This window comes from Chiloscyllium plagiosum, unplaced genomic scaffold, assembly GCF_037043375.1.
Source record: "Chiloscyllium plagiosum isolate Xiang-an unplaced genomic scaffold, Cpla_swu_hap1 HiC_scaffold_38, whole genome shotgun sequence".
Lineage (NCBI taxonomy): Eukaryota > Metazoa > Chordata > Chondrichthyes > Orectolobiformes > Hemiscylliidae > Chiloscyllium > Chiloscyllium plagiosum.
The window spans coordinates 19,998,461-20,017,060 of NW_028270176.1; the positions used below are offsets into that span (position 1 = coordinate 19,998,461).

General features: G+C 52.7%; 1 protein-coding gene across 1 annotated transcript in view; it reads left to right on the top strand.

Moving 5' to 3' along the window:
* LOC148139018 (HLA class II histocompatibility antigen, DM alpha chain-like) overlaps positions 1 to 9,873 on the top strand; it is a 94,757-nt gene extending 84,884 nt beyond the window's left edge. Inside the window, exons 2-3 of the mRNA XM_087981014.1 lie at positions 6,757 to 6,878; positions 8,552 to 9,873. Of these exons, the coding sequence (XP_087837140.1) occupies positions 6,757 to 6,878; positions 8,552 to 8,647 (218 nt within the window). The 3' untranslated portion in view covers positions 8,648 to 9,873. The remainder of the gene's footprint in view (positions 1 to 6,756; positions 6,879 to 8,551) is intronic.
* The last annotated feature ends 8,727 nt before the right edge of the window (positions 9,874 to 18,600 follow it).

Consider the following 18,600-nt stretch of genomic DNA (forward strand, 5'->3'; position numbering starts at 1 on the left):
TTAACACTGGGGTACGATACACATTAACACTGGGGTACGGTACACATTAACACTGGGGTACGGTACACATTAACACTGGGGTACGGTACACATTAACACTGGGGTACGGTACACATTAACACTGGGGTACGGTACACACTAACACTGGGGTACAGTACACATTAACACTGGGGTACAGTACACATTAACACTGGGGTACAGTACACATTAACACTGGGGTACAGACACATTAACACTGGGGTACGGTACACATTAACACTGGGGTACGGTACACACTAACACTGGGGTACGGTACACACTAACACTGGGGTACGATACACATTAACACTGGGGTACGGTACACACTAACACTGGGGTACGGTACACATTAACACTGGGGTACGGTACACATTAACACTGGGGTACGGTACACACTAACACTGGGGTACGATACACATTAACACTGGGGTACGGTACACACTAACACTGGGGTACGGTACACATTAACACTGGGGTACGGTACACATTAACACTGGGGTACGGTACACACTAACACTGGGGTACGGTACACATTAACACTGGGGTACGGTACACATTAACACTGGGGTACGGTACACACTAACACTGGGGTACAGACACATTAACACTGGGGTACGGTACACATTAACACTGGGGTACGATACACATTAACACTGGGGTACGGTACACACTAACACTGGGGTACGGTACACACTAACACTGGGGTACGGTACACATTAACACTGGGGTACGGTACACATTAACACTGGGGTATGGTACACATTAACACTGGGGTACGGTACACATTAACACTGGGGTACGGTACACATTAACACTGGGGTACGGTACACATTAACACTGGGGTACGGTACACATTAACACTGGGGTACGGTACACACTAACACTGGGGTACAGACACATTAACACTGGGGTACGGTACACATTAACACTGGGGTACAGTACACATTAACACTGGGGTACGTTACACATTTACACTGGGGTACGGTACACATTAACACTGGGGTACGGTACACATTAACACTGGGGTATGGTACACATTAACACTGGGGTACGGTACACATTAACACTGGGGTATGGTACACATTAACACTGGGGTATGGTACACATTAACACTGGGGTACGGTACACATTAACACTGGGGTATGGTACACATTAACACTGGGGTACGGTACACACTAACACTGGGGTACGGTACACATTAACACTGGGGTACGGTACACACTAACACTGGGGTACAGACACATTAACACTGGGGTACAGTACACATTAACACTGGGGTACAGTACACATTAACACTGGGGTACGGTACACATTAACACTGGGGTACGGTACACATTAACACTGGGGTACGGTACACACTAACACTGGGGTACGGTACACATTAACACTGGGGTACAGACACATTAACACTGGGGTACAGTACACATTAACACTGGGGTACAGTACACATTAACACTGGGGTACGGTACACACTAACACTGGGGTACAGTACACATTAACACTGGGGTACGGTACACATTAACACTGGGGTACGGTACACATTAACACTGGGGTACGGTACACATTAACACTGGGGTACGGTACACATTAACACTGGGGTACGGTACACATTAACACTGGGGTAGGGTACACATTAACACTGGGGTACGGTACACATTAACACTGGGGTACAGTACACATTAACACTGGGGTACAGTACACATTAACACTGGGGTACGGTACACATTAACACTGGGGTACGGTACACATTAACACTGGGGTACGGTACACATTAACACTGGGGTACAGTACACATTAACACTGGGGTACGGTACACATTAACACTGGGGTACGGTACACACTAACACTGGGGTACGGTACACATTAACACTGGGGTACAGTACACATTAACACTGGGGTACGGTACACATTAACACTGGGGTACGGTACACATTAACACTGGGGTACGGTACACATTAACACTGGGGTACGGTACACATTAACACTGGGGTACAGTACACATTAACACTGGGGTACGGTACACATTAACACTGGGGTACGGTACACATTAACACTGGGGTACGGTACACATTAACACTGGGGTACAGTACACACTAACACTGGGGTACGGTACACATTAACACTGGGGTACGGTACACACTAACACTGGGGTACGGTACACATTAACACTGGGGTACAGTACACACTAACACTGGGGTACGGTACACATTAACACTGGGGTACGGTACACATTAACACTGGGGTACAGTACACACTAACACTGGGGTACGGTACACATTAACACTGGGGTACAGTACACACTAACACTGGGGTACGGTACACATTAACACTGGGGTACGGTACACATTAACACTGGGGTACGGTACACATTAACACTGGGGTACAGTACACATTAACACTGGGGTAGGGTACACATTAACACTGGGGTACAGTACACATTAACACTGGGGTACGGTACACATTAACACTGGGGTACAGTACACATTAACACTGGGGTACGGTACACATTAACACTGGGGTACGGAACACATTAACACTGGGGTACAGACACATTAACACTGGGGTACGGTACACATTAACACTGGGGTACAGTACACATTAACACTGGGGTACGGTACACATTAACACTGGGGTATGGTACACATTAACACTGGGGTACAGACACATTAACACTGGGGTACAGTACACATTAACACTGGGGTACGGTACACATTAACACTGGGGTATGGTACACATTAACACTGGGGTACGATACACATTAACACTGGGGTAGGGTACACATTAACACTGGGGTACGGAACACATTAACACTGGGGTACAGACACATTAACACTGGGGTACGGTACACATTAACACTGGGGTACAGTACACATTAACACTGGGGTACGGTACACATTAACACTGGGGTACGGTACACATTAACACTGGGGTACAGTACACATTAACACTGGGGTACGGAACACATTAACACTGGGGTACGGTACACATTAACACTGGGGTACGGTACACATTAACACTGGGGTACAGTACACACTAACACTGGGGTACGGTACACATTAACACTGGGGTACGGTACACATTAACACTGGGGTACAGTACACATTAACACTGGGGTACGGAACACATTAACACTGGGGTACGGTACACATTAACACTGGGGTACAGACACACTAACACTGGGGTACGGTACACACTAACACTGGGGTACGGTACACACTAACACTGGGGTACGATACACATTAACACTGGGGTACGGTACACATTAACACTGGGGTACGGTACACACTAACACTGGGGTACGGTACACACTAACACTGGGGTACGATACACATTAACACTGGGGTACGATACACATTAACACTGGGGTACGGTACACATTAACACTGGGGTACGGTACACATTAACACTGGGGTACAGTACACACTAACACTGGGGTACGGTACACATTAACACTGGGGTACGGTACACATTAACACTGGGGTACAGTACACATTAACACTGGGGTACGGAACACATTAACACTGGGGTACGGTACACATTAACACTGGGGTACAGACACACTAACACTGGGGTACGGTACACACTAACACTGGGGTACGGTACACACTAACACTGGGGTACGATACACATTAACACTGGGGTACAGTACACATTAACACTGGGGTACAGTACACATTAACACTGGGGTATGATACACATTAACACTGGGGTACGGTACACATTAACACTGGGGTACGGTACACATTAACACTGGGATACGGTACACATTAACACTGGGGTACGGTACACATTAACACTGGGGTACGGTACACATTAACACTGGGGTACGGTACACATTAACACTGGGGTACAGTACACATTAACACTGGGGTATGATACACATTAACACTGGGGTACAGTACACATTAACACTGGGGTACGGTACACATTAACACTGGGGTACAGTACACACTAACACTGGGGTACGGTACACATTAACACTGGGGTACAGACACATTAACACTGGGGTACGGTACACATTAACACTGGGGTACGGTACACATTAACACTGGGGTACAGACACATTAACACTGGGGTACGGTACACATTAACACTGGGGTACGGTACACACTAACACTGGGGTACGGTACACATTAACACTGGGGTACAGTACACATTAACACTGGGGTACGGTACACATTAACACTGGGGTACGGTACACATTAACACTGGGGTACGGTACACATTAACACTGGGGTACAGTACACATTAACACTGGGGTACAGTACACATTAACACTGGGGTACGGTACACATTAACACTGGGGTACGGTACACACTAACACTGGGGTACGGTACACATTAACACTGGGGTACAGTACACATTAACACTGGGGTACGGTACACATTAACACTGGGGTACGGTACACACTAACACTGGGGTACGGTACACATTAACACTGGGGTACGGTACACATTAACACTGGGGTACGGTACACATTAACACTGGGGTACGGTACACACTAACACTGGGGTACGGTACACATTAACACTGGGGTACAGTACACATTAACACTGGGGTACGGTACACATTAACACTGGGGTACGGTACACATTAACACTGGGGTACGGTACACATTAACACTGGGGTACAGTACACATTAACACTGGGGTACGGTACACATTAACACTGGGGTATGATACACATTAACACTGGGGTACGGTACACATTAACACTGGGGTACGGTACACATTAACACTGGGGTACGGTACACATTAACACTGGGGTACAGTACACATTAACACTGGGGTACGGTACACATTAACACTGGGGTACAGTACACACTAACACTGGGGTACAGTACACATTAACACTGGGGTACGGTACACATTAACACTGGGGTACGGTACACATTAACACTGGGGTACAGTACACACTAACACTGGGGTACAGTACACATTAACACTGGGGTACAGACACATTAACACTGGGATACTTATATGAACACTCTGAAAAGCAGAACAGACAGACCATATACTCCTACGTCCTCACACAGACCATATCCACGCACACATACACACACACACTGACAGGCACACACACACACAAACACACATACACACACACATATACACTGACAGGCACACACACACACACACACTGACAGGCACACACACACGTACACACATACATGTACACTGACAGGCACAGACACACACACACACACACTGACAGGCGCACACACACATACACACACAGATACACACACACATATACACTGACAGGCACACACATACACTGACAGACACACACATATCTCCACACATACACATGCACATACACTGACAGACACATATACACACACACATATACTGACAGACAAACACACATACACACACAAATATACACACACACATATACTGACAGACAAACACACATAAACACACAAATATACACACACATATACACCCTGACAGACACACACATACACACACACTCTCACACACACACTCACCCCCACACATACACTGACAGACAAACACACATACACACACAAATATACACACACATATACACCCTGACAGACACACACATACACACACACTCTCACACACACACTCACCCCCACACATACACTGACAGACAAACACACATACACACACAAATATACACACACATATACACACTGACAGACACACACACACACACACAAATATACACACTGACAAACACACACACTCACACACCCCACACACACACTCAGACACACATACACACACACAAAAACATACACACATACAAAGACACTCACAGACACACACACAGACTCACTCTCTGTCTCACACACACACACTTACACAAATATATATGCACACATACATACACAGTCACACCCCCACACACAGACACATATCCACACAGACACATGTACACATACACACATAGACATACACACCCCCACATACAGACACACACTGACATACTCACACTCACTCTCACACACACTCACTGTCAATCACACACGCTCTCACACAGACTCACTCACACACGCTTACTCTCACTCACACACACACAGACACTCACACTCACAGATTCACTCACACTCACACGCTTACACTCATACTCACACTCTCACACGCATTCTCTCACACTCACACACACTCTCTCTCACACTCTCACTCACACACACTCTCACACTCACACATTTACTCACACACTCGCACACGCTCACTCTCACTCACACTGTCACAGATTCACTCATGCTTACTCTCACTCACACTCACTCACACACTCACTCTCACTCACACTGTCACAGATTCACTCATGCTTACTCTCACTCACACACTCACTCTCACACGCTTACTCTCACTCACACACTCACATGCTTACTCTCACACTCTCACTCATACTCTCACACTCACACTCACTCTCACACGCTTACTCTCACTCACACACTCACTCTCACACTCTCTCTCACTCTCTCACTCACTCCCTCACTCTCTCTCTCTCTCTCACTCCCTCGCTCCCTCACTCTCTCTCACTCTCACTCTCTCTCACCCTCACTCTCACTCACTCCCTCACTCTCACTCACTCCCTCACTCTCACTCACTCCCTCACTCACTCCCTCACTCCCTCACTCTGTCTCTCTCTCTCTCTCCCCCTTTCTCTCTCTCTCTCTCTCTCACTCTCACTCTCCCTCATTCTCCCTCTCTCCCTCACTCTCTCACTGGGAAGTCACCTCCTTGTTTTGATTGGCAGCGCTGGAAGAGAGTAACAGCCTGGACTGGGTACAGGTTACCATCTGCGCCGTGGGCTGCACCATTGGAATCCTGGGAGTAATCGCCGGCCTCTGGCTGATCGTCTACAAGAGGGTGAACAAGGTAAATCAGAACCAGGCCTCGCAATCTCAAACCCATCTCCTCGGTGACCCCAGTGTGACCCACCATCAACACTGTCCCCCATCAAACACCCCCAGGGACAGGGGGGTGAGATACAGGGTAAAGCTCCCTCTACACTGTCCCCCCCCCTCCCCCATCAAACACCCCCAGTGACAGTACGGGGTTAGATACAGAGTAAAGCTCCCTCTACACTGTCCCCCCATCAAACACTCCCCGGGACAGGGACAGTACGGGGTTAGATACAGAGTAAAGCTCCCTCTACACTATCTCCCCTTTCAAACACTCCCAGGGACAGGGACAGCACGGGGTTAGATACAGAGTAAAGCTCACTCTACACTGTCCCCCATCAAATACTCCCAGGGACAGGGACAGCACGGGGTTAGATACAGAGTAAAGCTCACTCTACACTGTCCCCCCACCAAACACTCCCAGGGACAGGGACAGCACGGGGTTAGATACAGAGTAAAGCTCCCTCTACACTGTCCCCCATCAAACACTCCCAGGGACAGGGACAGCACGGGGTTAGATACAGAGTAAAGCTCCCTCTACACTGTCCCCCATCAAACACTCCCAGGACAGGGACAGCACGGGGTTAGATACAGAGTAAAGATCCCTCTACACTGTCCCCCCCATCAAACACTCCCAGGGACAGGGACAGCACGGGGTTAGGTACAGAGTAAAGATCCCTCTACACTGTCCCCCCATCAAACACTCCCAGGGACAGGGACAGCACGGGGTTAGATACAGAGTAAAGCTCCCTCTACACTGTCCCCCATCAAACACTCCCAGGGACAGGGACAGCACGGGGTTAGATACAGAGTGAAGCTCCCTCTACACTGTCCCCCACCAAACACTCCCAGGGACAGGGACAGCACGGGGTTAGATACAGAGTAAAGCTCCCTCTACACTGTCCCCCATCAAACACTCCCAGGGACAGGGACAGCACGGGGTTAGATACAGAGTGAAGCTCCCTCTACACTGTCCCCCACCAAACACTCCCAGGGACAGGGACAGCACGGGGTTAGATACAGAGTAAAGCTCCCTCTACACTGTCCCCCACCAAACACTCCCAGGGACAGGGACAGCACGGGGTTAGATACAGAGTAAAGCTCCCTCTACACTGTCCCCCATCAAACACTCCCAGGACAGGGACAGCACGGGGTTAGATACAGAGTAAAGATCCCTCTACACTGTCCCCCCCATCAAACACTCCCAGGGACAGGGACAGCACGGGGTTAGGTACAGAGTAAAGATCCCTCTACACTGTCCCCCCATCAAACACTCCCAGGACAGGGACAGCACGGGGTTATGTACAGAGTAAAGCTCCCTCTACACTGTCCCCCCATCAAACACTCCCAGGACAGGGACAGCACGGGGTTAGATACAGAGTAAAGCTCCCTCTACACTGTCCCCCCCATCAAACACTCCCAGGACAGGGACAGCACGGGGTTAGATACAGAGTAAAGCTCCCTCTACACTGTCCCTATCAAACACTCCCAGGACAGGGACAGCACGGGGTTAGGTACAGGGTGAAGTTGATGGTTGGTGGTGTTAATGGGCTGGGGTGGGGGGAGAGTGGTCGTGGATTTCTGGGCTGGGCTCTCAGTCTGTAAATGGAGAGTTAACCCCGCGATGCCTGGCCCTTTGTTCTGAAGGTGGTATTGACGGACCGGTGGACTGTCAGTGGGGATGAGCCCCCGGCAACAGGATCAGCGCTGCACAGGAACGAGGACAAGACGGGTCAGAGCTGACCGGGCTGGAGTCACCTGAGACACATCGTGAACTGATATCGCTCTCTCTCGCTGTGTCTTTCACACACGCTCACACACACACACACACACACAGCCACAGACACAGACTCACACACACAGACACACACACACACAGACACAGACACACACACAGACACTCACACACACACACAGACACAGACACAGACTCACACACACAGACACACACACACACAGACACTCACACACACACACAGCCACAGACACAGACTCACACATCACAGACACTGACACACACACAGACAGACACACACACACACAGACACAGACACACTCACACACACACATACACACAGCCGCATACACACACACACAGACACTCACACACAGACAAACACACACACAGCCACAGACACAGACTCACACATCACAGACACAGCCACATACACAGACACACTAACAGCCACACACAGCCACATACACAGACACACTCACACACACACACAGCCGCATACACACACACATCACAGACACTGACACACAGACACTCACACACACACAGACACTCACACACACACAGACACTCACACACACACAGACTCACACTCACACTCACACACACACACTCACACTCTCTCACACACACACACCCGCATACACACACACTCACACAGACACACACACAGGCACTCACAGACACATACACAGACACACTCACACACAGACACTCACAGACACACACACGCTCACAACCACACACACACAGACACACACACACAGAGCCACACACACTCACCACACTCTCACACACAGAGCCACACACACTCACCACACTCACACACACACTCACACAGACACTCATACACTCACAGACATACACACACACTCACAGACACAGACACACAGATACTCTCACACACACACATAGACACAGACACACACACACACAGACACAGAGCCACACACACTCACCACACTCACACACACACACACACAGCCACTCACACACTCACCCCACACACAGACACATACACACTCACACAGATACACACACACTCACACAGACATACACAGAGTCACACACACACTCACCCTACACACACAGACACACACACACACTCTCACACACAGAGCCACACACACACACAGACACTCACACACAGACTAACCAATGTCCTGTACAGCCGCAATATGACCTCCTAACCCCTGTACTCAATACTCTGACCAATAAAGGAAAGCATACCAAACGCTGCCTTCACTATCCTATCTACCTGCGACTCCACTTTCAAGGAGCTATGAACCTGCACTCCAAGGTCTCTTTGTTCAGCAACACTCCCCAGGACCTTACCATTAAGTGTATAAGTCCTGCTAAGATTTGCTTTCCCAAAATGCAGCCCCTCGCATTTATCTGAATTAAACTCCATCTGCCACTTCTCAGCCCATTGGCCCATCTGGTCCAGATCCTGTTGTAATCTGAGGTAACCCTCTTCGCTGTCCACTACATCTCCAATTTTGGTGTCATCTGCAAACTTACTAACTGTACCCCATATGCTCACATCCAAATCATTTATGTAAATGATGAAAAGTAGAGGGCCCAGCACAGATCCTTGTGGCACTCCACTGGTCACAGGCCTCCATTCACAGTTTCTTAATAATCCCCCCCCCATCATCAACATCCTGGGGGTTACCGTCTCCAACAAGACAGAATCTAACCACCACCCCCTTGACACTCAATGGTGTTACCATCACTGAATCCCCCCACTAGCAACACCCTGGGGGTTACCGTTGACCAGAAACTGAACCGGACTCAGCCCCATATCAATCCAGCGGCTACAGGAGCAGGTCAGAGGCTGGGAATCCTGCAGCGAGTAACTCCCCTCCTGACTCTCCCCCCATCGGGTCAGAGGCTGGGAATCCTGCAGCGAGTAACTCCCCTCCCGACTCTCCCACCATCGGGTCAGAGGCTGGGAATCCTGCAGCGAGTAACTCCCCTCCTGACTCTCCCCCCAAAGCCCTGTCCCACCATCGGGTCAGAGGCTGGGAATCCTGCAGCGAGTAACTCCCCTCCTGACACTCCCACCATCGGGTCAGAGGCTGGGAATCCTGCAGCGAGTAACTCCCCTCCTGACTCTCCCCCCATCGGGTCAGAGGCTGGGAATCCTGCAGCGAGTAACTCCCCTCCTGACTCTCCCACCATCGGATCAGAGGCTGGGAATCCTGCAGCGAGTAACTCCCCTCCTGACTCTCCCCCCATCGGGTCAGAGGCTGGGAATCCTGCAGCGAGTAACTCCCCTCCTGACTCTCCCCCCATCGGGTCAGAGGCTGGGAATCCTGCAGCGAGTAACTCCCCTCCTGACTCTCCCCCCATCGGGTCAGAGGCTGGGAATCCTGCAGCGAGTAACTCCCCTCCCGACTCTCCCCCCATCGGGTCAGAGGCTGGGAATCCTGCAGCGAGTAACTCCCCTCCTGACTCTCCCCCCCATCGGGTCAGAGGCTGGGAATCCTGCAGCGAGTAACTCCCCTCCTGACTCTCCCATCATCGGGTCAGAGGCTGGGAATCCTGCAGCGAGTAACTCCCCTCCTGACTCTCCCCCCCATCGGGTCAGAGGCTGGGAATCCTGCAGCGAGTAACTCCCCTCCTGACTCTCCCATCATCGGGTCAGAGGCTGGGAATCCTGCAGCGAGTAACTCCCCTCCTGACTCTCCCCCCCATCGGGTCAGAGGCTGGGAATCCTGCAGCGAGTAACTCCCCTCCTGACTCTCCCCCCCATCGGGTCAGAGGCTGGGAATCCTGCAGCGAGTAACTCCCCTCCTGACTCTCCCCCCATCGGGTCAGAGGCTGGGAATCCTGCAGCGAGTAACTCCCCTCCTGACTCTCCCCCCATCGGGTCAGAGGCTGGGAATCCTGCAGCGAGTAACTCCCCTCCTGACTCTCCCCCCATCGGGTCAGAGGCTGGGAATCCTGCAGCGAGTAACTCCCCTCCTGACTCTCCCCCCATCGGGTCAGAGGCTGGGAATCCTGCAGCGAGTAACTCCCCTCCTGACTCTCCCCCCAAAGCCCTGTCCCACCATCGACAAGGCACACGTCAGGAGGGTGAGGGAATACTCCCCACTTGCCCTGGACGGGGGCAGCTCCAACAACACTCGAGAAGCTCAACACAGTCCAGGGACAGAACAGCCTCCCGACCTCTCAGCTTGATCAAAACGCTGACCCCCACCATCATCACTCCCTCCCTCCACTACCGACACACAGCGGCAGCTGGGCTCATTAGGAATGCCCGGTTGAGCTCCAACACACCCTCTTCCCACCCCCGAGGTAGCTGGGCTCATTAGGAATGCTCGGCTGAGCCCCAACACCGACGCAGTGGGACAGCAGTGTGTACCGTCTACGAGATGCACTGGAACTCCTCCAACAGCACCTTCCAAACCCACCGCCTCATATCCTCTTATCCCCCGGAAGGGCAAGGGGCAACAGACACAGAGGGGATATCACACCCCACTATGAGTTCACCTCTGAACACCCCCCCCCCCCCCCCCCTTCCCCATCCCCGACTGGGAACGATAGAGGCCGTTCCTTCAGTGTCACCGGGGTCACAATCCTGGAGCCCCCTCCCTAACGGGGCACTGTGTCCCTACACCACACGTGGGGGGGGGAGGAAGGGTGTGGGGGAGGTTGGAATTGGTTCGAGAAGGCAGTGTGGAATTGTGTCAAATAGTTGCATGATGGGAAATCTGGCCAACCTCTGGTTGCGTCACAAGCTGACAAGGGCCAAAGCATTGCTGACCTCAGCAGGACGTGACGTAGGCTAAGTCCACATTAATTCTTTAATCTCAGTCGACCTGGGCAGAGATGGATTAACTGGCTCCACATGAATTCTGGGATACTGACTGAGCCTAAATTAGGACATTCCGCAAAATCCCTCTGAGCTTCCATCAAGGCAAGACTATGGGATAATGTATATAAGGCAAGGGTTTGGGAAGTCAATATGAAAACCTGGGAGGTAATCGCCCAGATTATAATTCAACGCACCGGTCTAATGGACGACTAACCTCGGGTGATAATCATTGACAACTGTTGATAAGTTTTAAGTATAAAGCTTCCTATTTTTGTTCTCTGTAAGCGCAGACTTGTGAGCGAAACTCAGAGCTCTCAGCAATTCCCTCTCTCTCTCTCTCCCCCCCCCAAGGTCAGTCGTTGTGCATGCGGTTTCCTTGTTAATAAAGACCAACAAGCTCTCACAATCCTGTCGGGACTTTCAATCCATGTCTATAGCAGCTGACCCCCAGCTTCTCCAGGGGGTGGGGGGGGTTGGGGGAACTGGGGACAAGGACGATAAACTCTACTCCCGCTTGGAAATTGGGAACAGGACCGAGAGATGGTTGATACCTGACACAGAGACAAGATCTGTGCGACAAAAAGCACAGGCTGTCACAGCCTGATATAAAGCTTCCCTTTATTGGTCAGAGTATTGAGTACAGGAGTTGGGAGGTCATGTTGCGGCTATACAGGACATTGGTTAGGCCACTGTTGGGATACTGCGTGCAATTCTGGTCTCCTTCCTATCGGAAAGATGTTGTGAAACTTGAAAGGGTTCAGAAAAGATTTACAAGGACGTTGCCAGGGTTGGAGGATCTGAGCTACAGGGAGAGGCTGGACAGGCTGGGGCTGTTTTCCCCGGAGCGTCGGAGGCTGAGGGGTGACCTGATAGAGGTTTACAAAATTATGAGGGGCATGGATAGGGTAAATAGGCAAAGTCTTTTCCCTGGGGTCAGGGAGTCCAGAACTAGAGGGGCATAGGTTTAGGGTGAGAGGGGAAAGATATAAAAGAGACCTAAGGGGCAACTTTTTCACGCAGAGGGTGGTACGGGTATGGAATGAGCTGCCAGAGGAAGTGGTGGGGGCTGGTACAATTGCAGCATTTAAGAGGCATTTGGATGGGTATATGAATAGGAAGGGTTTGGAGGGACATGGGCCGGGTGCTGGCAGGTGGGACTAGATTGGGTTGGGATATCTGGGTCGGCATGGACGGGTTGGGCCGAAGGGTCTGTGTCCGTGCTGTACGTCTCTGTGACTCTGACCCATAACTCCCACTTCGTGCCCCTCCTTTAGCGCCAACGCTCATGAAGTCGCGTCACTTTGTAGTCGAGGCCTGACGCCGGGAGTTGGGTTTCTCTTCTGTTTGACCAGTCTGTCTCAAAACCAAACTCAGAATGTGGTTTCCGACCACACGACTCAAAGGATCGCGGACTGCCCAGTGAGAAAGCGAACCACAACCACAGTGTGTGTGGCCTGGGGTCACGGGGAGACCTCCAGACCAGGTAAATGATGGCTCCTGGTTATCGTCACTGTGTTTCAAGTCCACCCCCCCTCCTCCCCCTCCCGGGGGGTGCAGGATGGGATTTGAACCCCCAGTCCCCACACAGCCACTGGATCATCACCTCCCCGCACATTCGCCACGCCTGGCTTTCGAAGGGCTGCCGGAGGATTTGGAGAGCCAGGGTGTAGGATAGGCCTCACCATCAGTTCCTCAGCTCCAGGAGGGACAGAGAGGCTTTGCCCTGAGGCACGGGTGAAACAGGTATTCCTGCCTCTCCTAATGCAAGGTGGAACCCTTTACGTTACCAGCGACACATTGGCTGCGCTGAGGCTTTAGCTGCTCTGTAGGCCCGGGATCGGGACTCCTAGCAATGTCTGTGAGGCTTTAGCTGCTCTGTAGGCCCAGTATCGGGACTCCTAGCAATGTCCGTGAGGCTTTAGCTGCTCTGTAGGCCCAGTATCGGGGCTCCTAGCGATGTCCATGAGGCTTTAGCTGTGCTGTAGGCCCAGTATCGGGACTCCTAGCGATGTCCATGAGGCTTTAGCTGTGCTGTAGGCCCAGTATCGGGACTCCTAGCGATGTCCGTGAGACTTTAGCTGTGCTGTAGGCCCAGTATCGGGACTCCTAGCGATGTCTGTGAGGCCTTAGCTGTGCTGTCGGCCCAGTATCGGGACTCCTAGCGATGTCTGTGAGGCCTTAGCTATGCTGTCGGCCCAGTATCGGGACTCCTGGCGATGTCCGTGAGACTTTAGCTGTGCTGTCGGCCCAGTATCGGGACTCCTAGCGATGTCCGTGAGACTTTAGCTGTGCTGTCGGCCCAGTATCGGGACTCCTAGCGATGTCCATGAGGCTTTAGCTGTGCTGTAGGCCCAGTATCGGGACTCCTAGCGATGTCTGTGAGACTTTAGCTGTGCTGTAGGCCCAGTATCGGGACTCCTAGCAATGTCTGTGAGGCTTTAGCTGTGCTGTCGGCCCAGTATCGGGACTCCTGGCGATGTCCGTGAGGCTTTAGTTGTGCTGTAGGCCCAGTATCGGGACTCCAAGCGATGTCTGTGAGGTCTCAGCTGTGCTGCCGGCACAGTATCGGGACTCCTAGCGATATCCTTGAGGCTTTAGCTGTGCTGTAGGCCCAGTATCGGGACTCCTGGCGATGTCCGTGAGGCCTTACCTGTGCTGTAGGCCCAGTATCGGGACTCCTGGCGATGTCTGTGAGGCTTTAGCTGTGCTGCCGGCCCAGTATCGGGACTCCTAGCGATGTCCGTGAGGCTTTAGCTGTGCTGTAGGCCCAGTATCGGGACTCCTAGCGATGTCCGTGAGGCTTTAGCTGTGCTGTAGGCCCAGTATCGGGACTCCTAGCGATGTCCGTGAGGCTTTATCTGTGCTGTAGGCCCAGTATCGGGACTCCTGGCGATGTCCGTGAGGCTTTAGCTGTGCTGTAGGCCCAGTATCGGGACTCCTAGCGATGTCCGTGAGGCTTTAGCTGTGCTGTAGGCCCAGTATCGGGACTCCTAGCGATGTCCATGAGGCTTTAGCTGTGCTGTAGGCCCAGTATCGGGACTCCTAGCGATGTCCATGAGGCTTTAGCTGTGCTGTAGGCCCAGTATCGGGACTCCTAGCGATGTCCGTGAGACTTTAGCTGTGCTGTCGGCCCAGTATCGGGACTCCTAGCGATGTCCGTGAGACTTTAGCTGTGCTGTCGGCCCAGTATCGGGACTCCTAGCGATGTCCATGAGGCTTTAGCTGTGCTGTAGGCCCAGTATCGGGACTCCTAGCGATGTCCATGAGGCTTTAGCTGTGCTGTAGGCCCAGTATCGGGACTCCTAGCGATGTCTGTGAGGCCTTAGCTGTGCTGTCGGCCCAGTATCGGGACTCCTAGCGATGTCTGTGAGGCCTTAGCTATGCTGTCGGCCCAGTATCGGGACTCCTGGCGATGTCCGTGAGACTTTAGCTGTGCTGTCGGCCCAGTATCGGGACTCCTAGCGATGTCCGTGAGACTTTAGCTGTGCTGTCGGCCCAGTATCGGGACTCCTAGCGATGTCCATGAGGCTTTAGCTGTGCTGTCGGCCCAGTATCGGGACTCCTGGCGATGTCCGTGAGGCTTTAGTTGTGCTGTAGGCCCAGTATCGGGACTCCAAGCGATGTCTGTGAGGTCTCAGCTGTGCTGCCGGCCCAGTATCGGGACTCCTAGCGATATCCTTGAGGCTTTAGCTGTGCTGTAGGCCCAGTATCGGGACTCCTGGCGATGTCCGTGAGGCCTTAGCTGTGCTGTAGGCCCAGTATCGGGACTCCTGGCGATGTCTGTGAGGCTTTAGCTGTGCTGCCGGCCCAGTATCGGGACTCCTAGCGATGTCCGTGAGGCTTTAGCTGTGCTGTAGGCCCAGTATCGGGACTCCTGGCGATGTCCGTGAGGCCTTAGCTGTGCTGTAGGCCCAGTATCGGGACTCCTGGCGATGTCTGTGAGGCTTTAGCTGTGCTGCCGGCCCAGTATCGGGACTCCTAGCGATGTCCGTGAGGCTTTAGCTGTGCTGTAGGCCCAGTATCGGGACTCCTAGCGATGTCCGTGAGGCTTTAGCTGTGCTGTAGGCCCAGTATCGGGACTCCTAGCGATGTCCGTGAGGCTTTATCTGTGCTGTAGGCCCAGTATCGGGACTCCTAGCGATGTCCGTGAGGCTTTAGCTGTGCTGTAGGCCCAGTATCGGGACTCCTAGCGATGTCCGTGAGGCTTTAGCTGTGCTGTAGGCCCAGTATCGGGACTCCTAGCGATGTCCATGAGGCTTTAGCTGTGCTGTAGGCCCAGTATCGGGACTCCTAGCGATGTCCATGAGGCTTTAGCTGTGCTGTAGGCCCAGTATCGGGACTCCTAGCGATGTCCGTGAGACTTTAGCTGTGCTGTCGGCCCAGTATCGGGACTCCTAGCGATGTCCGTGAGACTTTAGCTGTGCTGTCGGCCCAGTATCGGGACTCCTAGCGATGTCCATGAGGCTTTAGCTGTGCTGTAGGCCCAGTATCGGGACTCCTAGCGATGTCTGTGAGGCCTTAGCTGTGCTGTCGGCCCAGTATCGGGACTCCTAGCGATGTCTGTGAGGCCTTAGCTATGCTGTCGGCCCAGTATCGGGACTCCTGGCGATGTCCGTGAGACTTTAGCTGTGCTGTCGGCCCAGTATCGGGACTCCTAGCGATGTCCGTGAGACTTTAGCTGTGCTGTCGGCCCAGTATCGGGACTCCTAGCGATGTCCATGAGGCTTTAGCTGTGCTGTCGGCCCAGTATCGGGACTCCTGGCAATGTCCGTGAGGCTTTAGTTGTGCTGTAGGCCCAGTATCGGGACTCCAAGCGATGTCTGTGAGGTCTCAGCTGTGCTGCCGGCCCAGTATCGGGACTCCTAGCGATATCCTTGAGGCTTTAGCTGTGCTGTAGGCCCAGTATCGGGACTCCTGGCGATGTCCGTGAGGCCTTAGCTGTGCTGTAGGCCCAGTATCGGGACTCCTGGCGATGTCTGTGAGGCTTTAGCTGTGCTGCCGGCCCAGTATCGGGACTCCTAGCGATGTCCGTGAGGCTTTAGCTGTGCTGTAGGCCCAGTATCGGGACTCCTAGCGATGTCCGTGAGGCTTTAGCTGTGCTGTAGGCCCAGTATCGGGACTCCTAGCGATGCCCGTGAGGCTTTAGCTGTGCTGTAGGCCTAGGATCAGGACTCCTAGCGATGTCCATGAGGCTTTAGCCGTGCTGTCGGCCCAGTATCGGGACCCCTAGCGATGTCCGTAAGGCTTTAGCTGTGCTGTAGGCCCGGGATCGGGACTCCGAGCAATGTCCGTGAGGCTTTAGCTGTGCTGTAGGCCCAGTATCGGGACTCCTAGCGATATCCGTGAGGCTTTAGCTGTGCTGTAGGCCTAGGATCAGGACTCCTAGCGATGTCCGTGAGGCTTTAGCTGTGCTGTAGGCCTAGGATCAGGACTCCTAGCGATGTCCGTGAGGCTTTAGCTGTGCTGTAGGCCTAGGATCAGGACTCCTAGCGATGTCCGTGAGGCCTTAGCTGTGCTGCCGGCCCAGTATCGGGACTCCTAGTGACGTCCGTGAGGCTTTAGCTGAATGGTAGGCCCGGGAGCCTATGTTTGAATGGGAAGGATTTAGAGGAGATAGGGTCTGGCTGGCTGGCTCTTACGGGGTCCGGTACGGACACAATGGGCCAAAACGCCTTCTCGGCGACCGTGAAATTCTATCCCTGTCCTGTCCCGGAGAACACCAGGGTGGTCAACGAGCATGCAGGGCGCTCCGACATGACGGAGAGCACTGTGGAAGGAATATGGCCGCCAACGCCAAGCCCTCCCTCGAGTGGGCAACGGGGTCGGTGGGGTGAGGTGGTGATGGTCAGGTGTGTGTGTGTGGGGGGAGGGGGCGGATGTGGGGGGAAGTCGCTTGTGTCTGGCCCCAATTGAGGGCACGACTGCTTTGGAACTCTGTAACCAGGCCACAGAGCACGGCTGTGGTTTCCTGTTACCTATTCTGCTTCAGATACAGCAGCACCTCTCCGCTCTCAGGGTCACACCTCAGACACGTCTCTCTGGCTCTCAGCCCTTCCCGAACACCAACAGCCCCGTTCACAAATGGCACGCTTTCCCCCTTCCCGACTGTGCGCTCCCTGGGCAGATCCAACAGCCGCG